This window comes from Chinchilla lanigera, unplaced genomic scaffold (assembly GCF_000276665.1).
Source record: "Chinchilla lanigera isolate Chin_1 unplaced genomic scaffold, ChiLan1.0 scaffold00093, whole genome shotgun sequence".
Classification (NCBI taxonomy): domain Eukaryota; kingdom Metazoa; phylum Chordata; class Mammalia; order Rodentia; family Chinchillidae; genus Chinchilla; species Chinchilla lanigera.
Genome location: NW_004955494.1, coordinates 1,341,124 through 1,365,400, shown reverse-complemented (window position 1 = coordinate 1,365,400; position 24,277 = coordinate 1,341,124). Strand labels below are relative to the sequence as shown.

The 24,277-nt window shown below is 38.2% G+C and overlaps 1 protein-coding gene across 1 annotated transcript in view; it reads left to right on the top strand.

Annotated features, from left to right (window-relative positions):
- Mgam2 (maltase-glucoamylase 2 (putative)) overlaps positions 1 to 24,277 on the top strand; it is an 83,485-nt gene that overhangs the window by 26,138 nt on the left and 33,070 nt on the right. The window contains 13 exon segments of the mRNA XM_013505002.1: positions 1,503 to 1,620; positions 5,142 to 5,313; positions 6,421 to 6,537; positions 9,189 to 9,343; positions 9,483 to 9,567; positions 10,460 to 10,516; positions 11,671 to 11,795; positions 12,768 to 12,856; positions 13,850 to 13,899; positions 18,882 to 19,049; positions 20,556 to 20,708; positions 21,425 to 21,670; positions 23,402 to 23,556. Of these exon segments, the coding sequence (XP_013360456.1) occupies positions 1,503 to 1,620; positions 5,142 to 5,313; positions 6,421 to 6,537; positions 9,189 to 9,343; positions 9,483 to 9,567; positions 10,460 to 10,516; positions 11,671 to 11,795; positions 12,768 to 12,856; positions 13,850 to 13,899; positions 18,882 to 19,049; positions 20,556 to 20,708; positions 21,425 to 21,670; positions 23,402 to 23,556 (1,690 nt within the window).

Sequence of the window (24,277 nt, the reverse complement as noted above, 5' to 3'; positions counted from 1 at the left end):
CCTTGGAGGCCTTTGTCTTGAGCTTCATGGATGATGGGAATTGTATGGGTGGGCTGGATATGGATTCTACCCAGTTTGTCCACATTCCTTTGCTAGGGTATAGTTATGCAAACTCAGCTTAACTTCAAGGGAGTATAATCTTCAAGCACACTCTCTTTATACACCTCTAGAGAACACTGATTAAGCAGTAGTTGTGTGGGCTCTACCAGTTTACCTGTTTCACCCATGCTATGCATACTTCTATGACCAAGGTCTAGCTGCTTCTTTGGCCACATTGGTCACTGAAGGAGTAAAGGATATTTTGGAGGGAATTTTGATAACCTCTTGCAAAACTTGCTCTTTACTTCCCTAATTTATTCTTTGTTGTTTTCTACTTACTCTGCATCTCCCCCATCCTTTTTGTTCATTTTGGATGAGTTTATCATACTTAATCTCTTAACCTTCTTCTTGGCCAAAGCTGTGCTTTGTGTTTTCCTACAGAAATGCTCGATCTATCACCTTCTTATTGCTCTGGTGAGGACCTCAATCCTTATCTCTCTGCTCTTTGTCTCCTCACTTGTAACTAGCTACTTTCCCTCTGAGCTGGGCAGCTTTCTCATATTTTCAGGGTTGCATAAGACACATTATCAGTATGATTAAGAGAGGTATAATTACCTTTAATTCTGGGAAAATATTACTGCCCTTCTTACAGCTGAAGTGGCTGTGGATCTAATGTCACAGGCTAAGCTATGTAAGAAATGTATTTGTCTTTATAGTTTATAATCCAGTATAATTTATGACTACAAATCTTGGTTCTGTTAGGCTGCCAGGATAAGCTAAACCTTAGTCTCTCCTTGTTCTACCACTTTCTGAAATTGTGCTTTGTGTTAAGGTCCTATATATGAGCAACATTATATGAAGGTAGGAAGATATGGCCCAGGTTTGAGTCCACAGAGAAAAGGGGAAGGAAGGAGATTATAGCTCATGAGGCAGAAAAGGCTGACCATTTTTGGATTGAAAAAAGGAAAGTATAGTAACCTTGGGGGTTCTCAGAGCCAGGATTTGAGTTCTTATTCAGGAGAAGACCCAAGCGACCCATCTTATTTATTGTTGTTGTTTTAAAAGTGTGAGTGAGATCTATAATATAAAATTGAAAGTGTTTGCTTTCATTGCTGTCCTATTTGTAATTGTACACTCAATTCTTGCTTAAATAGATGTAGATAAACAATATGGACTTTATATTTAATTTCAGACTATGTGCCCACAGCTCAACAGGTTTTTCACTTGCTTTCACTTACCATCATCCTTAATGAGTTCAAGGGAATACAAATTAACTTTAAAAACACATGGAGGAGCTCAGGGCACCCCCAGGTAGCAAGTAGTATTTAGTGTAGAATTGAAAATCTGGAAAAGATTTTGTGGAGTGGAGTTTAGGATGGAAGGTACAGTAACCAGTAAGAAAAAGACTGAATGGTGATTTTTGTCTAAAATTGATGGATGTCACTAATGATGTTTCCTCCTAGACATTGTGGACGGCTTGCTGTTTGCCAGGACCCTCTGCATGGACACAGAATTTCACTGGGGCTTTCACTATGATGTCCACAGCTTATATGGCTACTCCATGGCAAAAGCTACAGACACGTAAGGACTTGGCCCTCGCCTTATTCCAGATTTGAGAGGTGGGAGGTGGAAGGTAGAGGGATTTTCTTCTCTTTCATAGGTATTCAAATATTATTTGCAGTTATCATGATATAGAAACTGACCTAATAGTGTACTTCAGAGGCTCTTTCTTGTAAAATTTTGGTTTCTGTAGAGGATTAATTTTAATTGACTTATGGTTACAGAGCATTATTATTTCAAGGATACACGCAGGCAATACTATGTGAGACACTTAGACCCTAACTGGAAGTCAGCCCTTGCCAGGTTGTGTTACAGAATGTGCTATGGTTACCACACTAGGGTTACTTGACTTCAACAGTGAAAGATAAATTACCATCATCCATTAAAAAAATCTAACAAGGAGACTGATGTGTACTGCAAATGATTCCATCCTTTCCACACCTTGTCACACGGATTTTATTAGTGATGGTTTTGTGAACTGAGAAATAGTCCCTCCTCTCACCCAGTTCCTTCCTCAGGAAAATATAAAATATAGTCTTTATATCTATGAAAGCAAGAAATTTGGATTTAAGCTTAAGGCGGTTTTAATTTTAAATCTTCCAAAAAGATGAGGAAACTAAAGTGTGTGAATGGTTATTTGGCATCTTCCAGCACTTTAGGAAAGAACTTAAATCTTAGTCTTCTCTGCTTTTCTAGTGATTCTAGAACTCCATAGTTGGCAGGGGCTGTGACGAACTCACAGGGAGTATCTCAGTCTTCATCTTACTTGAATTTTCTATCTCTGGGGTACACAGTCATGACTACTTCTTTGAACCTTGGCTTCTGGAGTCCTTGAGACCCAACTCTACCTGTTACCTTGTTCTCTTTCCTCCTATTCCTTCTCATCTCTTTATCTCTCTGTATCTAGATTGCTTCTATCCATTCTTTCACTGAGGAAACTTGAGGGTCAATCCTTAGGCTTCTTCTCTTTCCATCCCATGCCAAACACATCAGTAATTTATTCCTTCCCATGGTTTTTATGGTAACTTTTTGAATGATGTCAAAATCTATAATTGGCTCGGCTCACATGACATTTTTTTTTTGGCTCTGTTCCCTTTTTTCAGCTCACCTCTCCACTCTGGCTAATCATTTTTGAAACTCTTAAATTCCCTGTCTTGGTTGGTAGCAACACTAACCCTGTCTCCTAGATTCCCAAGTGAGAAACTTTGTATCACCTTTTATTTCATGTTTCTACATAAAATCAGCCTGCTGCTTCTGAAACATCACTATAACCATTTCTTACCTTTACTCATGGCCACTTCTTATTTAAGGTCATTGTCATCTCCCACATAAATCGTTACACCTGGCCCATGTCCAGGCTCCCTTGGCTTTAATTTTCAATCAATTTATTCTCTACCTTTTATATTAGAAGTATGGCCTTAGGACAACAGTGTCAGTGTTGCCAGGAGATGTATTAAAACTGAAGTATCTTGGACCTAACCTAGACCTTGAAAATCACAGTCTGTATTTTAACAAGATTTCTGGGTGTACTGAATGTGTGATAAAATTTAAGATGCACTATTTTACTCAGTGGTAAATGCAGTCTTTCTGAGGCACAAATTTTCTCATTTTTCAATGGGTGTGAAATTATTTTTAGCCAACTATTTTCTGTGTAATAAAGTTTAATCACCTTAGCACAAGCTGTGAGATAATTCATCACCTAAATTTCTCACATCTTTGCTACTCTTCATGCTTTATTCTCTGGTAATGTGCAACTTTTTGTTGCTTCCAACTTTAAATGCTATTCATTTTTTCATGTGATGTTTGCCCTATAAAAGACAGCCTTTCTTGTCCTGCTCATTTTGCAAAGATATACTTGTCTAAGTTATCAGTCTGAAAGCCTCTTTACAGTCTGGGAAAATTCTTTCTCCTTTTTCTGTGCTATTTCTCACATTACAATATGCTTAATATGCAAAAAGAATGCATCATAATTTTCAGATGGTCATTTTTTTTCTTGCTGGACTGTAAGTTCGTTGAGGACAAAGTTAGCCCTGTATCCTTGGCCTTATGAGTAGTGTGTGTACTGAAGACATATTAGAATAAACTCCTGGCCTGAGAAAGAAAGGAGCAGACTGGGCACGCAGAGAACCTGATGCGTTAGAGGTGGAGACTGTCTGTTGTGTTTGCTAGCATGATTTTGCCTTCAGGGTTTTGCATTATGCTGGGATTTCCCTGTGATAGAGAGAGTCTTTGCAAAGTACATACACAAATTTTATGTTTCAGCAAAAGGAAAGCCCCAAGAAGAATGATACTTATCTCTGATTTTTATCCCTGCTTTTCCAACCTCTCTCTCTGAAATGAGAGATTTGGATGGCTTGTTGTTTCCAGTGGTCCCTTCCTGTTCTGATGACATCAACTCTTACAAAATTCTAAGGATAAGAGGTGGGAGGAGGAGTAAATCAATGGTCAGAAAGAGTCAGGAAAAGTTGGAGGAGAGAAAGAGTTCCAAATCACTTTGTGGCCAGTGTCTCCTTGTATTAAAAGTTCTATACAGTCATGAATGGGTTGGTTTAAGTGTTCTAATAGCTGTTATTAATAGTTAGTAGTAACTGCAACTGAGTAAATAGAGGGTTTCTTCCTGGTCTTTGGGCATGAAGCAGAGTTGGACTTAAAGGAGACAAGATTTTCATTCTGGATTCTGGACATTATGTGAACTCAAGTCATAGGGCTGAGGAAGACACGGCTAAACCTTAACTGGAAGCATAGTTGAGGAACACAGGTCACTGGGCAAACCAAGGGAGCTAAAAGCAGGAGAGCAGGTCCCCTCAGGGACCATGACATGAATCAGACCTGAGAAAAGGAAAAGATAAACTTAAGGATCTCTGAATAAGGCTTTTTCTCAAAGCAGGGAACACCTGAATGTTATCTAATCTATGCTGGCATAGTGACCTCTTCTAAGTGCAGCTTCAGATCTCTTCATCCATGTTTCAGTTTCACTCTCTATAGCCTGGACTGTGTTTCTGCCACGACTGATGATTGCAGACAGCAATAAATCTCCAGCCACTGGTAATAAGGGTGGCTTGTCTGCTAGCCTATCCAAGTGAGAATGAGGACGCAGAGTTCCACTGTGTGTGCTGGTGCTGTGCTAATAAGGATTATGCATAAGCAGCAAGGCATGGAAATAAGGGAAGTTAGAAAAACCTTGTTTTGTGGTAGAAAATGAGGCAAAACCTAACACGCAGAATGAATCTATTGTTCACTAAAAGGGCAAGACAACAACCAGATTTAACAAGATGGAGAAAATATAATCAGGAGAATAGCAGTCTAGAAAAAATTTGAGGAGGTTTGGAGTAAAGAAGTCCGTGTTATCTTATATGAAATCTGAAACCTTACCCAGCAGTGGGAAAGAAAGTATTAAAAATGCTAACTAGTTTGCATACTTTGTTTCTGACATCACGAAGGTTTTTTCAGTTAGGTTGGAAAGCCCATTGCTGTCCTTGGTATAAGGCAAGTTCTAGAAGTTCAGGCTCACCTCATACTTAATTGGCTGTATTTTTTTTCAGTGCTCTGCAGACCATCTTCCCCAGTAAAAGGAACTTCATCTTATCTCGTTCAACTTTCGCTGGATCTGGCAAATTTGCTGCTCATTGGCTGGGAGACAATGCAGCCACATGGGATGACCTCCGGTGGTCAATCCCCAGTATCCTTGAATTCAACCTATTTGGTATTCCCATGGTACGCCTCATTCCAACCAAGGAAATGAACCCTTTGTCCTTTGAAATGCTTTCCATCACCAGTCTTTGAGGATGTTTGAAAACTAAGAAGCATATGTCCTGTTGTGATAAGTATTAGAAAAATCAATTTCTGTAATTGATCTGCCTTTTAAAAATCAGACGATAAACCTTTATCATTAGGGGATCTGATTTTTTTAGTTTAATATACATTCTAGATATTAGTTCTCTGTCTGAAAAATAGCTGGCACTATTTTTCCCATTCTGTAGTCTATCTTTTCACTCTGTTGGTTGTTAACTTTGCCATACAGAAACTTCCTAATCTGATATGATTGCATTGGTTGATTCTTAGTGTTATTTCTTGTGCAAATTGGGTTCTATTCAGAAAGTCTTTGCCTATGCTTATGTCTTCAAGAGTTTTACCTATTTTCTCTTTGATCATATTATTACTCTTTTAACATTTAGATCTTTGATGCATTTTGATTTTAGTTTAGTCTGTGATGGGAGATATGGATCTACATTCAATCTTCTGCATATGGATAACCAGTTTTCCCAGTTTAATCCATGGAATCTCTGGAGATAAGAAACAGACACCATGAATAAAATATATTAGTATTGACAGAAAAGTCCTATGCAGAGAGCATCACAGAATAGGGGAGTATGAAACTGGGAACTGGCAAGCAGCCTCTTTCCCTCCCTTACATTGTAAACAGGCTACCCCCACCCAGGGAGCAGGTAGCACTCACATAATCTCCATGTCCTCGTCTTCCACAGACTCAGGGTGTATACAAAGTAATACCCTGGCTCCCTGCTGAGTCTCTTAGCCAAACCTCTAGATTCCCCAAGTTGACACAATGTACCAACCATAACAACTCAGTTGGCTGCAACCATTGTCTATAAACAATGCCTACACCATCAGTCAGTCTTCTTCTAAGTCTGTTCTATGATGTATACGTCTCTTCTTCTCTTATGCAGTGGGAGGCTTGTCCTGGGACTCTGGAGTCTCCTTAAGTATTGAGTGATGGCAATAGAGATTCTCTTCTATCATATAAGAAAACAGTCAGTGCTTTTACTTAGTGGCCACTGTTCCGTATGTGTGCTAATTCTCTAGGTAGGTGCTAACATCTGTGGTTACACAAGAAATGTCACAGAAGAGCTCTGCAGAAGGTGGATGCAGCTAGGAGCATTTTATCCACTATCAAGAAATCACAATGGACCTGGTTTCCGTGTAAGTTCCCCAAGAGCAGTGATAAAAGCTTTTTGGATTGTATAATCTATTTGTTTGCAAAGGGGGAGGGGGTTGAGGAAAATGCTACTGGTTGGCCCTAACTGCAGAAGAAGGATAATATTGGGTGATAAAAAGCAGATATCAAAGTTTGTTAAAGTTTCTATGGTGCTTCTGTTACTCCCAATATCATCTCATAGGAGATTTGTTTTTTACTTCAGTTAATACAAAGGAGATTACCATAATATTGGGCAGTGAGGAGGAAAAATTTAGGGAGAGGCAGGTCAGTGATTTGAACAATCTTAACTTTGTTGGGACAGAACAGAGCACCTTTTATGAATAGTGTCTTGGTTACTTTTCTTTTGTTTCTGGGACAAAATACCTGACACCCAAAATTAAGGAAGGAAAGGTTTATTTCGCTTACAGTTTGTGGAGATTTTAGTCCATACTTGGCAGATTACAAGGCAGAATGGCACATGGCAGAGAGCTACAGCTCATGGCGGCAGAACACAGCAAAAGCAACAAGCACACACCAGGGCAGAATGGCCTCAAGCACCCTTTTCCTCTTCCTTACATATGCAAACTATCCACCCCAGGGCTCTCACACCCATAATCAGTCAAACTCTAAAAGCCTGCCCCATGGCATGAGGCATGAGGCTTTGGGGGGACACCCAGACACAAACCATAACAAATAGTTTGGGAGATACCACCTAACAATCCCCTAACACACAGATACTACTTCCCATGGTCCATCTCACCTTTATCCTCTGTATCCAAAATAAAATTTTTGACACGCAAGTATGCCAAGTCCCTCTTGAGGTATGTATGGCTATCGCAGGAGCAAGTAAGGTGGGGTTCCTTTCTTTAAATAAAATAATCTACTACTGAAATACTTCAGATTGAATTATTTAACTTTTAATAGACTCATTAGAGTAATTTCCTAGTGATAATTTTAGCTCCATCTTTCAGCTTTGGCAATGAAAATTGTCGAACCTGGAAGGATTAGCAATAAAACTTTCAAAATGTTTTATCTTTGGGCTTTCCTACCCACTCCTAGTCTAGGGAGAGAAAGAGATGAACTATTTCTGATTGTCCAAGTGGCTGGGAGCAGGTAAGGCAGGTGCTCTTCATGGAGAGATGGCCTAAAGATTTGTATAATAAAAACACTCAGCACATGCAGGTGGCTAGGTTAAAAAGTGCTAGTTTTCTTTTTTCTAATCCATCTCTTTCTGAAAGAATTATCATAACAGCCACATATTTCAGTTCATATTTAAATGTAGAAAGTAAAATGACATAGAGGATATTTAAAATATGTTTATGTAACAGTATATTCATATCATTATCATTTCAGTCTGTGTTTAACACAGGCTACTATTGGCTATTTTATATTTTTTTCTTTCTACCAACTCTTCAAAACTCAGCATGAATTTTACAATTTTATCACATCTTTGTATTTTGCATTTTCAGCAGTTAAATGAAATATAATGCTATCAAGATAATGGCATTTGATGGGAATACTATTTTACATCAATTCAGTCATTAAATATATACTTAACCACAAGCCAATAAAGTGAAACGGTTAGTCCCTCAGTCTTACTAATACTTTTTAAGTGTCCAATAAGATCTACATAGACTGTGACCACCACAGTGGGGCAGCTCCTGTCTGTGTCAGTGGAGAACCAGAGTGACTGGTGCTATGGAATATTGTTTTCTTTTGTTTCATCTCAGAAGTTTCATGAGCCTTGTATTGCGGGCAGAGAGTAAATCTATTAAGTGAGAGGATGGGCACTTTAGGGAGTAAAATAAAGAAATAAATTCAGACAGTTTTCTCCAAAATTTAGAACCAAAAAATACAGTCTAAATATAGCATGAGTATCTTTCATATCTTTCACATTATAAAGAAAATGAGCAAGATGAGTGCCAGCCATGTGTGGAAAATTTCTATCTCCTGGTTATAAGAAAATTAGCTTTCTCTTTAAAGGGTTTGGATAAAATCTGTTAAAACCTGTTATGCTTTCTTTACATATTGAATATTGTAGAATAAATAGAAGCCACTATCCTCGGGATAGAAAAAACAAAACAAATTGTGATAATGAAAATATTACAGAAGCAAATGTCTAGTTTTATTGTGACATAAATTTTTTAAAATGGAGCATTCATTAAACTGCATGGAAAGGAAAAGATGAATTATAGATCATGGAAGCAGGCAATGTGGCTTAGAAAATGGATTTGGAACATTTTTAGCTGTCTAGCTAAGTTTAATAGAATTTATTAGTATCTTCCAAGTGAGATATGAAAATCCACATCAAATAAATTGAGGTGGCTCTGGAAGGTGCAGGGCCTACTATGGCCCTTTTATATACATGCCTCCTTTGTCATTCTGGGACTGATGTAGTTTGCCTTCAGTAGACATGTGTCAAGTGAAAACTCTGCCACCTACCTGTAATTCTACATGAGGAAAGTCATACAAACTTTTATTTGCTTTCTCAGTTGTAAAACGAAGGAATAGGACCAAGATCCTTTCTGTTCTGGAAACACTGTTGATGTTTTTGAGGTTGGAGAACATGGCTATTTCCATTGGGAAAGTTTCTTATTGTAAGAGAACTTTTAAACTATAATAAAAAGAAATAGTAATTGCTTCCACTTACTTCTAGGACCAGGACCCAGCTGCCTTTGGGTTTGACTCTCTGCTATTGAATTCCTCCAGACATTATCTGAATATCCGCTACATGTTGCTGCCTTATCTCTACACCCTCTTCTACCGTGCTCACACTCTGGGGGAGACGGTAACAAGGCCCTTGGTGCATGAGTGAGTTTCCTGATCACACTCACCAGGAGTGTACAATTTCACTTTACTTTGTTAGTGGTAACAAGTTCAGCTAGGACACACTGTGCTCTTGTCCTGTGTTAGAAATTCTAAATTCATCATCCTGCTTTCTGTTTTCAAGGTTCTACAATGACCCAATCACATGGGATGTGCATGAGCAGTTCTTATGGGGGCCTGGACTCCTCATCACGCCTGTTTTATATGAAGTAAGTTTGTAATCTAAATAATGGAGTGGAGTACTGCATTTATCTTCATGGCTATGTAGCTGAATAAGCTAGATCCTGAGTATCCATGATTACATTGAAATCTAAAAATGAATATAAATGAGAGATCATGACAGTTTAGAAATGAAATCAATAGTAACTCTTGGTCCCAGCATCCCAGAAAATAAACAATTTCCATTTATAAAACTGCCTCAAATCCTGAGTCCTTAGGCACATAGCTGTGACACTGATATGGCCTTTAAGTGCTTTCTTGTTTGTGTACTGACCATCTGTCTGTGCTTCCTCGACCACATGGTTTGTTTTCTGAGAGTTCGGTTGGGTTGGAAAGAGAGGTTAGTTGTGAAGAGGAGCAGGAAGTAGGGTGAAGACCATGTATAAAGGACCACATGCACCTAACCTAAGAGTGATTTAAGGCAGCAAAGAAATGAGAAGTATAGAAGAAGGATCAGGATTATACTAATCAGCCTCTGGTGTAAAATATTGCCAATGTATGCATGTTAAGGTCCTTTAAGCTGGTGTTTTAGGCATGTTGTCTGATGACAGGTCCTGCTAACCAAGAAGTAACCCTGCTGGAAAACTTCTCGGGGGCTCGCTAGTTCAGTCCCTTCCTAACTCTCAGCTTGCATTATCCAGTGAATGAACTCTTTGTGTTTCTCCCAGAAAATTTAAGAGTATTAATGCAAAACAAACTTGATATCTAGGTATAGCTTTGCTTTGAAAAATTTCCCAACCTCTATAAATTTCTGTATTTTCAAGGGTAGAATGGGATGACCCCAGTTCTGCTTTAGAATTGTTCAGATAACCATGTACAATGAAGGTGTTCTATACACTGCAGAGGGGGGTGCTAATGTGTGTACTGTTTTTATCTCAACAGGGTGTGGATCACTTGAAAGTTTACATACCAGATGCCATCTGGTATGACTATGAGACTGTAAGTGAAGTGGTCCCAGTTCTCTCTCTGAGATCTCTCTCTCTCTCCGAGATCTCTCTCTAGCGGAGGGCAATTCTAAACCAGCAGCTTTGGGAACCTGGGGTAGGATAATACTACAAAGTTTTACATTCAGCTTATTGTGGGTACTTTTCTCTGAGCTGTCTTAGTGCGTTAGAAGAGTGTAACAAAATACCTTAATTATACTGGGTAATTAGTAAACCACAAAAATTTATTGCTAGTGGTTCTGGGGGTTAAAAGTCCAAGGTCAAGGTCCTGGCAAATTCAGGTTCTGGTGAAGGCTCATTTGCTTTATCAATGGCAACTTCCTACAGAGTCTTCATGACTCAGTCAGTCACCCAAAAGCCCTATCTTGTAATGCCATCACAGTTGAGTATTAGGTTCCAGTGAATTTTTAGGGAGGCATCAACATAGCAGAAGACCTTTCCAAATATACAGTGAAATTATTTAATATCTCAAATAGGTTTATGGAAATTCACTGTATCAACCTGGTTACTGTTTAGCTATTAGCACTAGTTACTGGCCTTTATGATAACAGAGAATTCAAGGTCAGTTGTGAAAATAGTGTGTTAGTCAGAGTTCTGTCACTGTAGCAAATACCTCTGGTGATCAACTTATAAAGAAAATGTTTATTTGGTTTGGGAGGCTCCAGTCCTTGATGGACTGACCTTTTTGCTTTGGGCCTAACACAGCACATCATGATGGCATTGTATGTTGGAGTAAAATCACTCATCTCATTGCCAGGAGGGAGAAGAGAGAAAGAAGAAAAGACTGGGGTCCCACAGTCCCCATGGAAGACACACCCCCAATGACCTAAAACTTCCCATTAGGCCCCACCTCTTAGGGATTCCACCACCTCCGAACAGTAGGAAGCTAGGGACCAAACCATTAACACATGGGCCTTTGGGGAACATGGAAGATCCAAACAGTATCATAGAGTGTGGTGAAAAGGAAAGAAAGCAGGTGGTTAGAGTTTGCGCTCTACCGTCTGCTACATGCATACCTCGAGGAAGTCACTTCACTTGGAGGTCTTCAGTCTTCTCTTCTTTAAGATTAGGCAACTGAGCCAGATGATTTCTAGTACTTCCAAGCCCTCACAGTCAGTTATCTGCTCTGCCTCCCTTGTTTCTGATTAGGGAGTGGCTGTTCAATGGAGGAAGCAGTTTGTGAATATGCTGCTCCCAGGTGACAGGATAGGGCTCCACCTTCGAGGGGGCTACATATTCCCCACCCAGCAGCCAAGCACAACCACGGAGACAAGGTAAGCTCCTGTTTGTTTTAACTCTGGTGCTCTACTGTGCAGGGCATTATTGAGGGAGGCAAGCAGGACCAAGACTGAATGGCCAGGGGAAAAGTTCTACTCAGAAATCCTCTTCTCTTTTCAAAATTGGTTCAGAAAAATTGGCATCTGAGTCCTCTTTTGTGGAGATAAATGTAGCTGCAGTTCATTTTCATTCCCATAGTTCTTCACATTTGGATTAAATTAGATTATAGGACAAGAGTCATCATCCATGAGGATTTATGTGGTTAGAAATTGTCCTTAGGTATATTCCCTAGTGCAAGAGAGACTGGAAATTAAATGGGAGATAAGTTATATGTGAAAACCAATATAGCTTGGAGTTTAAGGGCTCAGCTTTTAGAGACAGTTTGAGTTTAAACCCTGGGTTTATGGCATACCAAATAGGTTAATTGTGGACAGCTGACTTTGCTGTGCCTAGTATTAATATAGTATATAAGTATATACTATTATATAAAAGTATAAACTATATGTAAATATTATATATTATATAAGTATTATATAGTATAGTATACTATTATATATACTATTATATAAGTATATAGTATTAGTAAACTAGGGAGGATATTAATCTGACTTTTAAGCATTAGTATGAGGATTAAATGAATGAATATAAATAATAACATGTGTGTATGTATGCATGTACTGTATAAGATACTTAGAGAATATCTAGTACATGGTAAGCACTCAGTAAAATACTCAGAATAATCACAAACCCGGATTTCAGCAGGAACTGCCTCCCTCTATCATTCTCCTTATGCTTTCTCTACTAAGCTCTGCTCCCTGTCTATACCCAACTCGTGTTTCCATACAGTGTTACTATTTATTCAGTCTCTGAGGTAGATTCTGGGGGACCAGTCCCCAAAATCAAAAGGTCTGATTTTGCATGCTTCCATCTGTTCTTCATTCTCTAAAACTGGGAATTGCTCTTCTCAGCCGGAAGAATTCTCTGGGACTCATTGTTGCCTTGGACTATAAGAGAGAAGCAAAAGGACAGCTGTACTGGGATGATGGTGTGGCGAAAGGTAGACTTCTTCATGGGGCCATGGCTGCCACTAACGAGTTATCCCTGTTATCATATCATTTATTTCTGTAGCTTAGAGTCAGTGAGTCAAAGGTTATTCTGAAAGTTTTGTAAGCCAAATGAATGGATCAAAATACACTTCAAATGTACACCTTCTGTGTTATTGATGCTACAAACCAACAGCCGTTACTGCATTCAGCTTACTTATTCTCTCCTGTGGATTTCATCATTAAGACAAAGAAATGCATTTTGTTAAAAGCTTTGTAAAAGTGCTGCTTCAGAGACAAATGAAGTAGAAATTTCTAGTTTGTAGTGGTTTTTTTTTTCCACTGTAGTGATTTCACATTAAAACCTTACGTAAGCTCATAGTTTGTCATTACATAAAAATCCTGCCCTGGGTTTTTAGATAGAATTAGATAAAGAGCAAAATAAAAGATAGATAATAGGAAGTGGAGAAAGAGATCTTTGACAAATGGTCAGGGAATCAAGAGATGGAGGGAATGAAAGGGAGGGGAGTGAGAGTAGATGAATAAAAGAATTAAGATGTGTTAAGAACATGTTCCAGCTTCACAAACGAAATGTAAACATGTACTATGAACATGCAGTAATAAAAATAAATATACAGATAAAAGAATTAGAATGCATTAATGTTTATTTACCATTTATGATTTCATTTATGCAATGGATATAAAGATGAAAATGGCATAAATGATGCCTTTGAGGAATTCATCCGCAGTCTAGTGCAAAAATTATAATCTGCATGTAGATACCTATAGTGCAAGTCAAAATGTTATAAATGCCTGAAAAATGGTAATACAAGGTGCCATGAGTGTACTCACAGTCCAAGTGGTCCAGGGAAATTTTGTGCCAGTTGATAAAAATGGACAGATCTTGGATGAGAAGAAGGAGAAGCAAAGGTAATTTAGAGGAAGAGGGTGACTCCCCAGTTCCTCTACTTTCTCTACTAATGGGTACATACGTCTTTCTCTTTCAGATGCTGTAGCTAAAAAGCAGTATATTCTGTATGATTTCTCTGTTACTTCTGTAAGTACTGACTTCAAGGAACATATATCTCCTATGAGATGTTGCTGATTACTTTTTGAGTTTTTGTTTTTGTATAGATGTGTGCCTATGTGAAATATGGACAGTGCTTGATTTTGTTGGTCCCAGAGAGGATTCTAGTTGGCATGAAAATGCTTAATCCATATCACATATGTGAGTTCTGTGCTGAAATTGTGTCCTGCCCCTTGGAAAAAATCACTGCCTTTGACCTTTATGTGAGGGGTTCTGACTTTCAAAATACATCATTGAGGAGTGCAAGTATACAGTGTGAGTGTGGGTGAGGAGTGAAATATCTTTTTGTTATTAGTACACATGGTTGTGATACATAATGATTATATTTATTGTGGCTAGTTGGTACACATACAAGACACATATTAATTCTTTTTTACTTTAAAGGTAAAAGAACAAAAACATATTAACAAACACATACATTTACAACATAACACAAAAACAATACAAGCAATACAGAATTTCAAAGATGATAGGAAATTAACAATGGTTATTGCATTATATATTGTTATCTTCAAATTGGTTACTCAGATAAAAAAATATAGGCATGTAAGATTGATCAAACAATTAAACATTAACTGTTCCTTTCAATGAAGCAATAGAAATCAGTAGTACAATTATCATAGCTATCCTGTGTACACATATATACATATTTTCTCTTCTTTCTTTTTTTTTTTCTTTTCCCTCATCCCAGTTGATCTTTCTTTTTGAGCAGTTTACTTCCCTTTCACAATATCTATTGTACCTTTTAGATTTTATTCACTCTTTCGGGTTCTCACACTAGTGAGACAATATGGTGTTTACACATGCAGGTCTGATTTGTTTCACTTATGAGTATCGTGTCTAGTTGTGACCACTTACCTGTAAAAACCTTGAGTTTATCTTTCTTTATAGCTGAGTAATATTTCCTTATATAAAAATACTACAACTTTTTTAGCCATTCCTAGTTGATGGGAATTTGTGTTGCTTCCATATTTTAGCTATTACAAATTATGCTGCTGTAAACATGGGTGCACATATATTGCTGTGGTATGTCTTCTATTTCACTCATTCATCTCTTGGGTCATTTTCCATTTGCAAAATATCTATCTCTCCTGTTTACTTTCATATAGCTTGTATTTTGCTCATTTATTTATTTATTTACTTATTTATTATACTTTGAATTTCTCGTATAAGAAGAACCACATGATATTTAAGCTCATGAGTAGGATTTATTTCACTCAGAATAATGGTTTCAAGGTGCATCTGCTTTCCTACAAATGGCTCAAATTTGTCCTTCTTTATAACAGAGTAGTACCTTATTGTGTATAAGTGCCGTATTTTCTTTATCCATTCATCTGTTGATGGACATATTAGCTGCTTCCAAGATTTCGCTACAATGAGTTGTGCTGCCATAAACATGAGTGTGCATGTGTCACTGTAATATGCCTTTAACTCTTTCAGAAAGGTATCTAGAAGGAGAATCGCTGGGAATTTCTATGAAATTTCTATGCTAGTTTGTGGAGGAACCTCTACACTGACTCCACAGTTGTAGTCAATGTATTCCATCAGCAGGAGAAATACAAATTAAAACAACACTAATATTCCATCTTACTCCAGAAAGAGTAGAAATCATCAAGAAATTAAATAATAACAATTGCTGGTGAGGCCGTGAAATACCTTTTTGAAATGCTTTTTCTCATTTTAGTCCCTAGAACTTGGCTTTGGACACAGGCATAACCTGGTAGCTTTGAAAAGCTGATCATCATTTACTTCATTTCTATTTCGCAAGGGACCAAGAGCACAAGGGTGCAGGACTAGTAGAAAAGGGAAGAATTCTAATTTGCTTCTCTGAGAAATCTGGTCATGTCTGGGTAGGGGTTTATTTTTTTAGGGATTGTTATCCCTTATTTCTATGTTCTTTCTGATAAATTCTTTTTCTAAACTTTTAATTTTGAGGTAATTAATTATCCCCACGCTGTTGTAACAAACAGTGAAGAGTTCCCATGTGGCCTTTGTGCAGATTCCCCTACTGACAGCAACTTAGCAGAATGCAGAGCAATTTCACAGCCAGGATATTGGTATCAATTTTATGAAGATGTAGAACGTCTCCACAAAGATCCTTCCTGTTCTCATATCGGCTTACCTCCTGTCCTAGCCTTTCTGTTGGTCCCTGGCAACCACTAAACTGTTCTCTGTAATTTTGTCCTTCCAAGAATGCTTATATAAATGGAATAATATGGCATTTATATAGGCATATGGCATGTAAAACCCTTTTATCCAGCATAATTCCTTCAACATTTTACCAAGTTGTTGTATTTTTTTTTTATTTTTAAAAAGCATTCCAAGGTATCTGTATATCACCTTTTTTTCAATGCTCATTTGATCAAGGGAATCTGGTTCTTTTCAGTCATGGACTACTCTAATTAAAATAAAAATGCTATGAAAACTCATGTACAGATTTTGGTATGAATACAAATTTTAGTTTTCTCAGGTACAAATGCTCAAGTGTTCAGTTGCTGGTCTTACATTAGCACATGTTTAGTTTTATAAGAACCTTGCAAATTATTTTCCAGAATGGCTGTGCTGTTTTACATTTCCACCTGCAATACCTGGATGGTCTAGTTTCTCTGCATCATCTCCAGCATGCAATGCTGTCACTACTTTTCATGTCACCCATTCTGATAAGTGTGTGATATATATCTTTGGGACATTAGTTTGTGTTTCTCCAGTGTTTCATGGTGCTGGAAACCTTTTCATGGGCCTGTTACCATTTGCATTTCTTTTAGGTTAAGTATCTATTCAGTTATTTCACCAGTTTCTACTTGGATTATTTGGCTTTTTTTCCCCTTAACTGTTAAGATTTGAAAGTTCTTGTACATTTTCAATAGTAGTCCTCTGTTATATACATGGTTTGCAAACTTTTTCTTCTATTTGAAGGCTTCTGATTTCATTTTCTTGACAGAGTCACAAGATTAATAAATCTTAGTGGGTATAACTTATCATTATTATATTTTATGAATCATGCTTTTTATTATCATATCTAACAGGCTCTAGATTATCAATATTTTGTATTTTTTCTAAAAATGTCACAGTTTTCCCTTTTCCATTTAATTGTGCAATTATTTTGAGTTGATTTCTGTGTAAAATGTGAGATTTAGATCAAGGCTCTTTTTCTCCTTATGCACAGCCTTTGCTCTAGATCTGTTGAAATGACTTTTTTCTCTGTCAAGTATTTTACAGCATATTTGTGTGGAAGTGATATTCTGTGTAATCATTGAAGTGTGTCTCTCTTTTTAAAAATCTTTTTTAAAATTTTATTTTAAAAAGAGTAGTAAATGAGAAACAAACAAAATAACAACAGCAGCATACCAGTATCACAAACATAAACAAACCAAAGCAAGAACATTTAAAGTGATACAGGGTTTCAAGACAAAATAATATGAATTAACAGTGGGTGTTATATTACATATTGGTGTCTTTGACTATGTTGCTCAGATTACCAGATTTAAGAATGGAAGATTGTTGAAAGCATTAAAGAGAAAGAAAATAATTATTAGATAAAACATTAGTGATAATACAGAGTTTCACTAGACAAGATGGTAAGAATTCACCATGGTAATTCTATTACATACTGTTACCTTCAAATCTGTTGCTCAGATTACCAGACACAAGCATGCAAAATTGATCAGAACATAAAAAATTTTAGGCATTAATTGTTCCATTCAATATACCATCAGCAATATAGTTATCACATCTATTCTTATGTACATTTATATTTAGCCTTCCTTCTCTTTTCTTTAGTATTCATTTATACTTTCATCTTTGTCTAGCTCAGCTTTACCACTTTTGAACTCTGGTTCTCTAAATAAGTCATTTTAACTTCTCTGTGCTTCAGTATCCTCACCTGAAAAGTGGGAAATTTTTCATCTTAACCCCACAGTCTGCAGGGAAATTTGAATGAGATAATACCTAGAAAATGCTTAGCACAGTTCCTGGAACATAGGGGCTTTCATAAATTTTAACTCTTACCTTTACTAATAAAGTAAAAGAAAACAATATTTAGGTACTTTGTGTATGAGGTGTGATCAAAACATATGGTACATGTTTTTAAAATTCAAAACATTATTACAGTAAAAGACACATTACCATTAATCTCCCTCAAAATACCTCCCCTTTCTTTGAACACACTTATTCCATCATTCTTCCATTTTCTGAAGCATTTCTGAAAGTCCTATTTCCTGAGTGTCTTTTGATGGTTTGCTCTATGTGCTGAATTAATTCAAAACATATACATCAACTTCTGTCAAATAAAAACATTACACTGTATCCTCACACACCTTGTTCACTGGATCTTGCACTGTATGATTCCTTACCAAAGTTAAAATGATCTTGAAAGATAAATGAATTGATTCAGGAAATCAAGGCAGCCAGGACAGCACAGCTAACGACACTCATGAAAGAGGACTTCCAGAACTGCTTCAGAAAGTGGACCAAATGTGTTTGAAGTGAGAAATATTTGAGGGGAATTCATGGTAATGTGTCTTTTAAAATTATTTAAAAAAATATAAACATTCATCGTGTTTTGTGATGACATCTTGAATGTGTGTGTCTTTATCTTTGTGTTAGTGGATCACCGGGTGTACTTCTGCCTTTTGGTTTGCTTTCTAAATAACCATTATATCCACTTAAACTCCCATAATGTCAGCATCATATTATCTAAGTAATAGCATGCAATAAAGAACCAGTGAACCCAAGCAAACATGAAATAGTATTAAAACCTTTAGGATATCCAGAGCCTGAGTCAGTGAGAGTCACCTGAGAGTGACTCTGAGAGTCACCTGGCAGCATTAGAGAAAAAGATAAAGCTTTAATTTTAGCATATTTACTACCAAAGTGAGCACAGGAAAAGCTTCAGATCTCAGAAAGACATTGTATGTGATGTTCCTAATCTCTAAACTGACTTTTTTTTTTAGAACCGTCTACAAGCAAAGATTACAAATAATAATTACGTGGACCCCAACAACCTCACATTTACAAATATCAGAATCCTCGGAATGGACAAGGAGCCAACTAACTTTACTGTCTTATCTAACAGTGCTGCCATCCCCATTTCAAGCATTGTCTACAATGCTTCAATACAGGTGAGGGATTCTTCCATCATATAGGGCCCTCACAGAAAGCCTTCGATTGAGATTCTGACAGGGTGCCTTCCTCATCCTTTTGATTTCAGGCACACACAAGAATAACTATCTTGTTGGAAGAGCCACCATATCACAGGGAGATGGTAGAGGCAACTTGTGTATGCAAGTATGGTCCCCTCGACTTGTGTGTATTGGGGCTGTGAAGAAGACAGAGTTGGGAATTTAAGAGAATGGAAAGTGCTTTCTGCCAATTTTAAAGTACACAGGCTGATTCCACAGTAACAGAGAAAATACTGGTCCATACATTGACCTAGTTCTGGAGAGTATCGACCTTCTTGTTACTGGGACCAAATACTTAATACCACAATTTAATGAAGGAGAGGTTTATCTGGCTTGTGATTTCAGAGGGTTCAGTCCATGGTCAGAAAGATCTAAGGCAGAAGTGGCATCGTGGAAGGGTCTGACAGAGAAGAACTGCTCAACTCATGGTAGCCAACAAGCAGAAGAGAAGCAAGATCAGAGATCCAAAGTCATGATTCTGTGGCCTACTCCCACCTTCAGCCAAGCCCCACCTCCCAGCTGCACATTGAGCTATGAACTCATCGGTGAAATAATCTGTTGATGACTATAGCACCCCCATAATCAAGTTACCTTCCAAAGGCTCCACCTCTGAACATGTGAAATTTGGGAAACAGTTTTGATCTAAACCATAACACACACATCTGTCCTTACATTGAAATTACATACTCTGAGACACAGTTGATATTTTTTCTTAGTGTTTAAACAATTTTTATACCATTACAGAAAATCATAATGAGAGAAAACACAAGGGATAACATAGTTTTGGTATTACTGAGTTATTCAGACAGAAGATTATACTTATTAGTTGACTATTCAGATACAGAGAAGGTAATTGTGTTTTAGGTCCACTACTTTCCATTTTGAAAATACATATAGTAGAGGATAAGGGCTTTTTTTCTAGGGCTAGGTAGAATAAGGTTCTAGTCCTAGCTATGCTGTCTCTAGTTGTGAGATCTTGGGTGAGGTATTAAATCTTTCCAGATCTTTGTGTTCTGTAAAATGGAGACAGCAACAATATTCACAGCATGAGATCACTTTACAGAATTACTGGAGACAATGCTTATTGAGTGCTTATCACAGTACTTGGCTCATATGAATGCCCAGTAAGGGTTAGTTGTTGCTATTATTTCCATCACTATTCAAATGAATAAGCATCACACCAAAAGAACAGTCAGTCTAAAAATGACAGCTGCATGTGTTATTTGCACTCTTTACCATGGTGCAAGAACTTCTCATTCCTTATATCCACAATGACTCCACAAGATGAAAAAGGTCAGGAACATGTTAGCTCCAAATATTGCAAAGTGGTATTGGAGGAAAAACTAGGTTTTCTAATGTTGGCATCCAGATAAACAGGAAAGGACTTTATCCAGGAGGTTCCACTTCACCTCGTTCGTTACCAGTATCACCTTTCTCTTTTCCCAGGTGGTGACCATCACTGATCTGAAGGGACTGGCCCTGGGACAAGAATTCTCTATCGAATGGAATCTGCCAGTCAGTGACCTGGAGAAGTTCAGGTGCTACCCGGAGAATCCAGTTTCTGAGGAGAGCTGCAGGCAGCAGGGGTGCCTTTGGGAGGTAATGATCAGGAACAGTAATCATATTGAGTTACAAAAATGGCCTGATAAGTATCTAGGAACTTAGGAAACTCGTTACACATGTTGATGGCTTGAGATATATCACAACAGTGTGCCGATATGCATTTTGTCAACTCTGCATGATGGGTGATCAGTATTTCCGTCAGAAGAAACTCATGTCACTCTCATTGTCTCTCCAGGCACATCATTCAAAATCCTATTTGACTTAATAGCACATGTTGGGTGTGCACTTTGTACTGAGTATTTTAAGTGAATTTGTTTTTCATTTATCTATTGGAGAGCCCAAAAGAATGGTAAGCTAAGGCTCCAGTTGAGCAATACAGAGAATGAAAACCAGGAAAAGGTAGCAATTCCCTCATGACTGGGTCAGGTGCAGTAAGTACTCTGGCAGTAGGACCCTGCCTGTGGGAGTCTCGAAGTGTAAGATGAAGGTGTCGGGACTGCTTTCATCTGAGGACTGTGAGGAAGCTTTTTCCGTGTTTTATGCTTAGCTCTTGGCAGTGTGCTGGCAACATTTGGCATGTGTTAGCTCGTACCTGCATCACCCGGATCTCTGCCTTCACCGTCACATGGTGTTCTCCCAACCTATAACAATGGGTAAACTGTCTAAGACTGGGTCTGTGTTAGCCAGCTTCTTCACTAATTAAAGTCTTATTGGTGTCAGAGTCTAACCAAAGATTCCTCCTGTTGTTCCAGCACACAACTACTCCTGGCGTGCCCAACTGTTACTATGACACCATCCCTCGCTATGCTGCCAGTAACATTCAGTACCTGCCCACAGGCATCACCGCAGACCTTAGCCTCCTGGAGACCCCAGCATCTACACGAGCAGGAGCAGCTCCACTGTCACCAGAAGCAGCCTCTATTGTCCCTCTCTCTGGAGAGATCAGTTCCCTCAAACTGGGTGTGGTCTACCACACAGAGAACATGGTGCAGGTCAAGGTAATTCCCTTGCTGTGGGTCTCATTCTCAGAATGGCGCTTCTAACTTATAGGTACAGTTCTGTACAGAGGGAAGTCAATGAAAGAACTTTTGTTCAAATCCTTCATTTACTCAGGCAGGGACTGAGGCTTAGAGGGGTAAAGGCCAGAAAGCTAGTGGATGTGACCTTAGATCTATCACAATTGTGAGATTTCTATGGTGATGAATACTCTTTGAAGAATCAGCCCTTTGTCCACTTTGTGGTAAATACATGTGAAAAGCACTGGCTGACTTCCAACATTTCTAGCTATCATCTAATAGTGGCTTTCTAACTAATTTCCCCCTTCTGATATAGGTATTGAACCCTGGTCTCCTTCGTGCTAGGCAAGTGCTCTGTCATTGAGCTATGCAGCCCCAAACCCATTGGCTTTCAAACTTTAGCATGCTTCAGAATCACCCGCATCTTCTCAAAACCCGACTGTTGGGCTTCACTCAAGGTTTCCAGTTCTGTTAATCTGGGCTGGGCCAGTCTGAGAATTTGCATTTCCAATGATTCCCAGCCCACGCAGAGGCAACCTGCCAAGGGACCAGACTTTGAGATCTACTGCTCTGTTCTTATAATGCAAGCCACAAAAGTTCCCTAACAGGAGTATTTTTAAAAATATACTTGAAAAAAATCTAAGTGCAATTAATTTTAGCAATATTTTATTTGACCCACGTGCTAAAATAAATTTTGTTTCACCTTGAAATCGAAGTTTAATTATGGAGATATTTTGCAATTTTTTAACCTTGCTGTCTTCACATTCTAGTGTGTATTTTGCACTTACAATGAATCCCAATTTAGACTAGCACGTTTCTGGTGCTCAGTACCTGAGTGGGGCTGGTACAGACAGGCTTGGGCAGCTCTTCTCTCAACACTGCTTTTCTCATTTGAATGTATTGTGAGTCACCCTCCTGTGAGAATCAGGGTCTGGGTTAGGGGCTGAGCATCTACATTTCTAATAGGATCCCAGGCAATTTCTGCTGCTTTTGATTGCAAAATGGAGTTTTGAAAAACAGAGCTTTAGGAAAAAAACTTCACCAGAGCACAAGATGTGGGATAATGATAAACGGGAGAAGGGATGGTCACTTGTGATGGGGAGGCTGCCTGTCGTTTTGTTACACTTCACTCTACTTGTTTTTTTCTACTGACTGGTCCTGTTAGGGAAGGTGGAATGACTGCTGGATGCAAAAAAGAGGGCTTAGCAGTGGGGAAGCTGGACAGCAGGAAGTTCGAACATAAAGATGTCTCACTGTCCACATGAAAGCTCAATTCTCTGATTTCTCTCTCTCTCTCTCTCTCTCTCTCTCTCTCTCTCTCTCACACACACACACACACACACACACATACACACATAAACACACATGCTTACATTCAGAATCTTACCCAGTTACATGAACATAATATGTTTGTATAGCATGCATCCATGAACGCACATTTAACCTAGAAGATTCCACATGTTTAATCACAAGTTCTGCATAGGACATGCCATCACTGGTGTTAAATGGGTATTACGGAGGCATTTTTGAGGTTCAGGGTCTGGGTCAGACACAGTAGGATGGCAGGCCTCACATCTACTTACTTAGGGGTTTCGGATGCCTCCTGTTGTGCTTCAAACTAGTCAAAAAAATAGGAACTGATTATAGGGACTGGCATGAAAAGTTTGGGGTTTAGTATTCTATCAGAAAGAGTTTTCTTCCATCTCTTTGCAGATCTATGATTCCACTGATAAAAGGTATGAGGTTCCAATACCTCTGAACACCCCTCCCTCACCAGTTGACTCCCCTGAGAACTGCCTGTATGATGTCAGGATTCAGACCAATCCTTTTGGAATCCAGGTTCTACGCAAAAGCTCCGCTACTGTGATGTAAGCATGGCTTATGTGGTTCTAATTAGAGCGGAAATATAATTATACAAGTGAAATATTAATCTCAGAGATATCTACAATATAATTATGTGTGTTTGTTGAAGAGCATATCAATTCCCCCTACTTCATTAGGGAATTTATTTTGTATTAGTGATTAACTCAAAAATCAATCAAAGTTTTTAAAAAACTAAGTGTTGTTTGATTTCGGAGAAAGAAGATACGTGTTCTATTTGTTTTTGTTAGGTAGAATAGAAAATTGTTTAGTAAGTACAGCATGTAGCGTAAGATATGAGTCTGTTCTGTATTATGCTTCATTAAGAAATCATAACAACAGCTAGAGAGAGTGGGAAAGAGATTACTAAGGACAGAAAGGATAGTTTTTTCTAGTCTTTGCTTCGATCAATACCACAGACTTGAAGCCATTTAGTAACATTAAGCATGGGAGAAATTGTCAGTTATCTCCCACCCCTTGTCCTGCTGCAGCAGGTCTGGACTCTGCCTGGGGGAGGTTTCCCATCCCAGTTGAGCTTGTCACTTGTAGATACACTTGTGTTTCCTCTGTGTATGTCTTCTGCAATTAACTTTTTCTGTAACCCTCCTTAGTAAGTACTCTGACCAATCTAGAGAAGTTGTGCTAAGCATTTTACATTTTCCTATTGGAAAGCATTTTTTAGGCCTCATTCATTTGTTCACCTATTTTCAAGCTGGTATGCCAGGCACC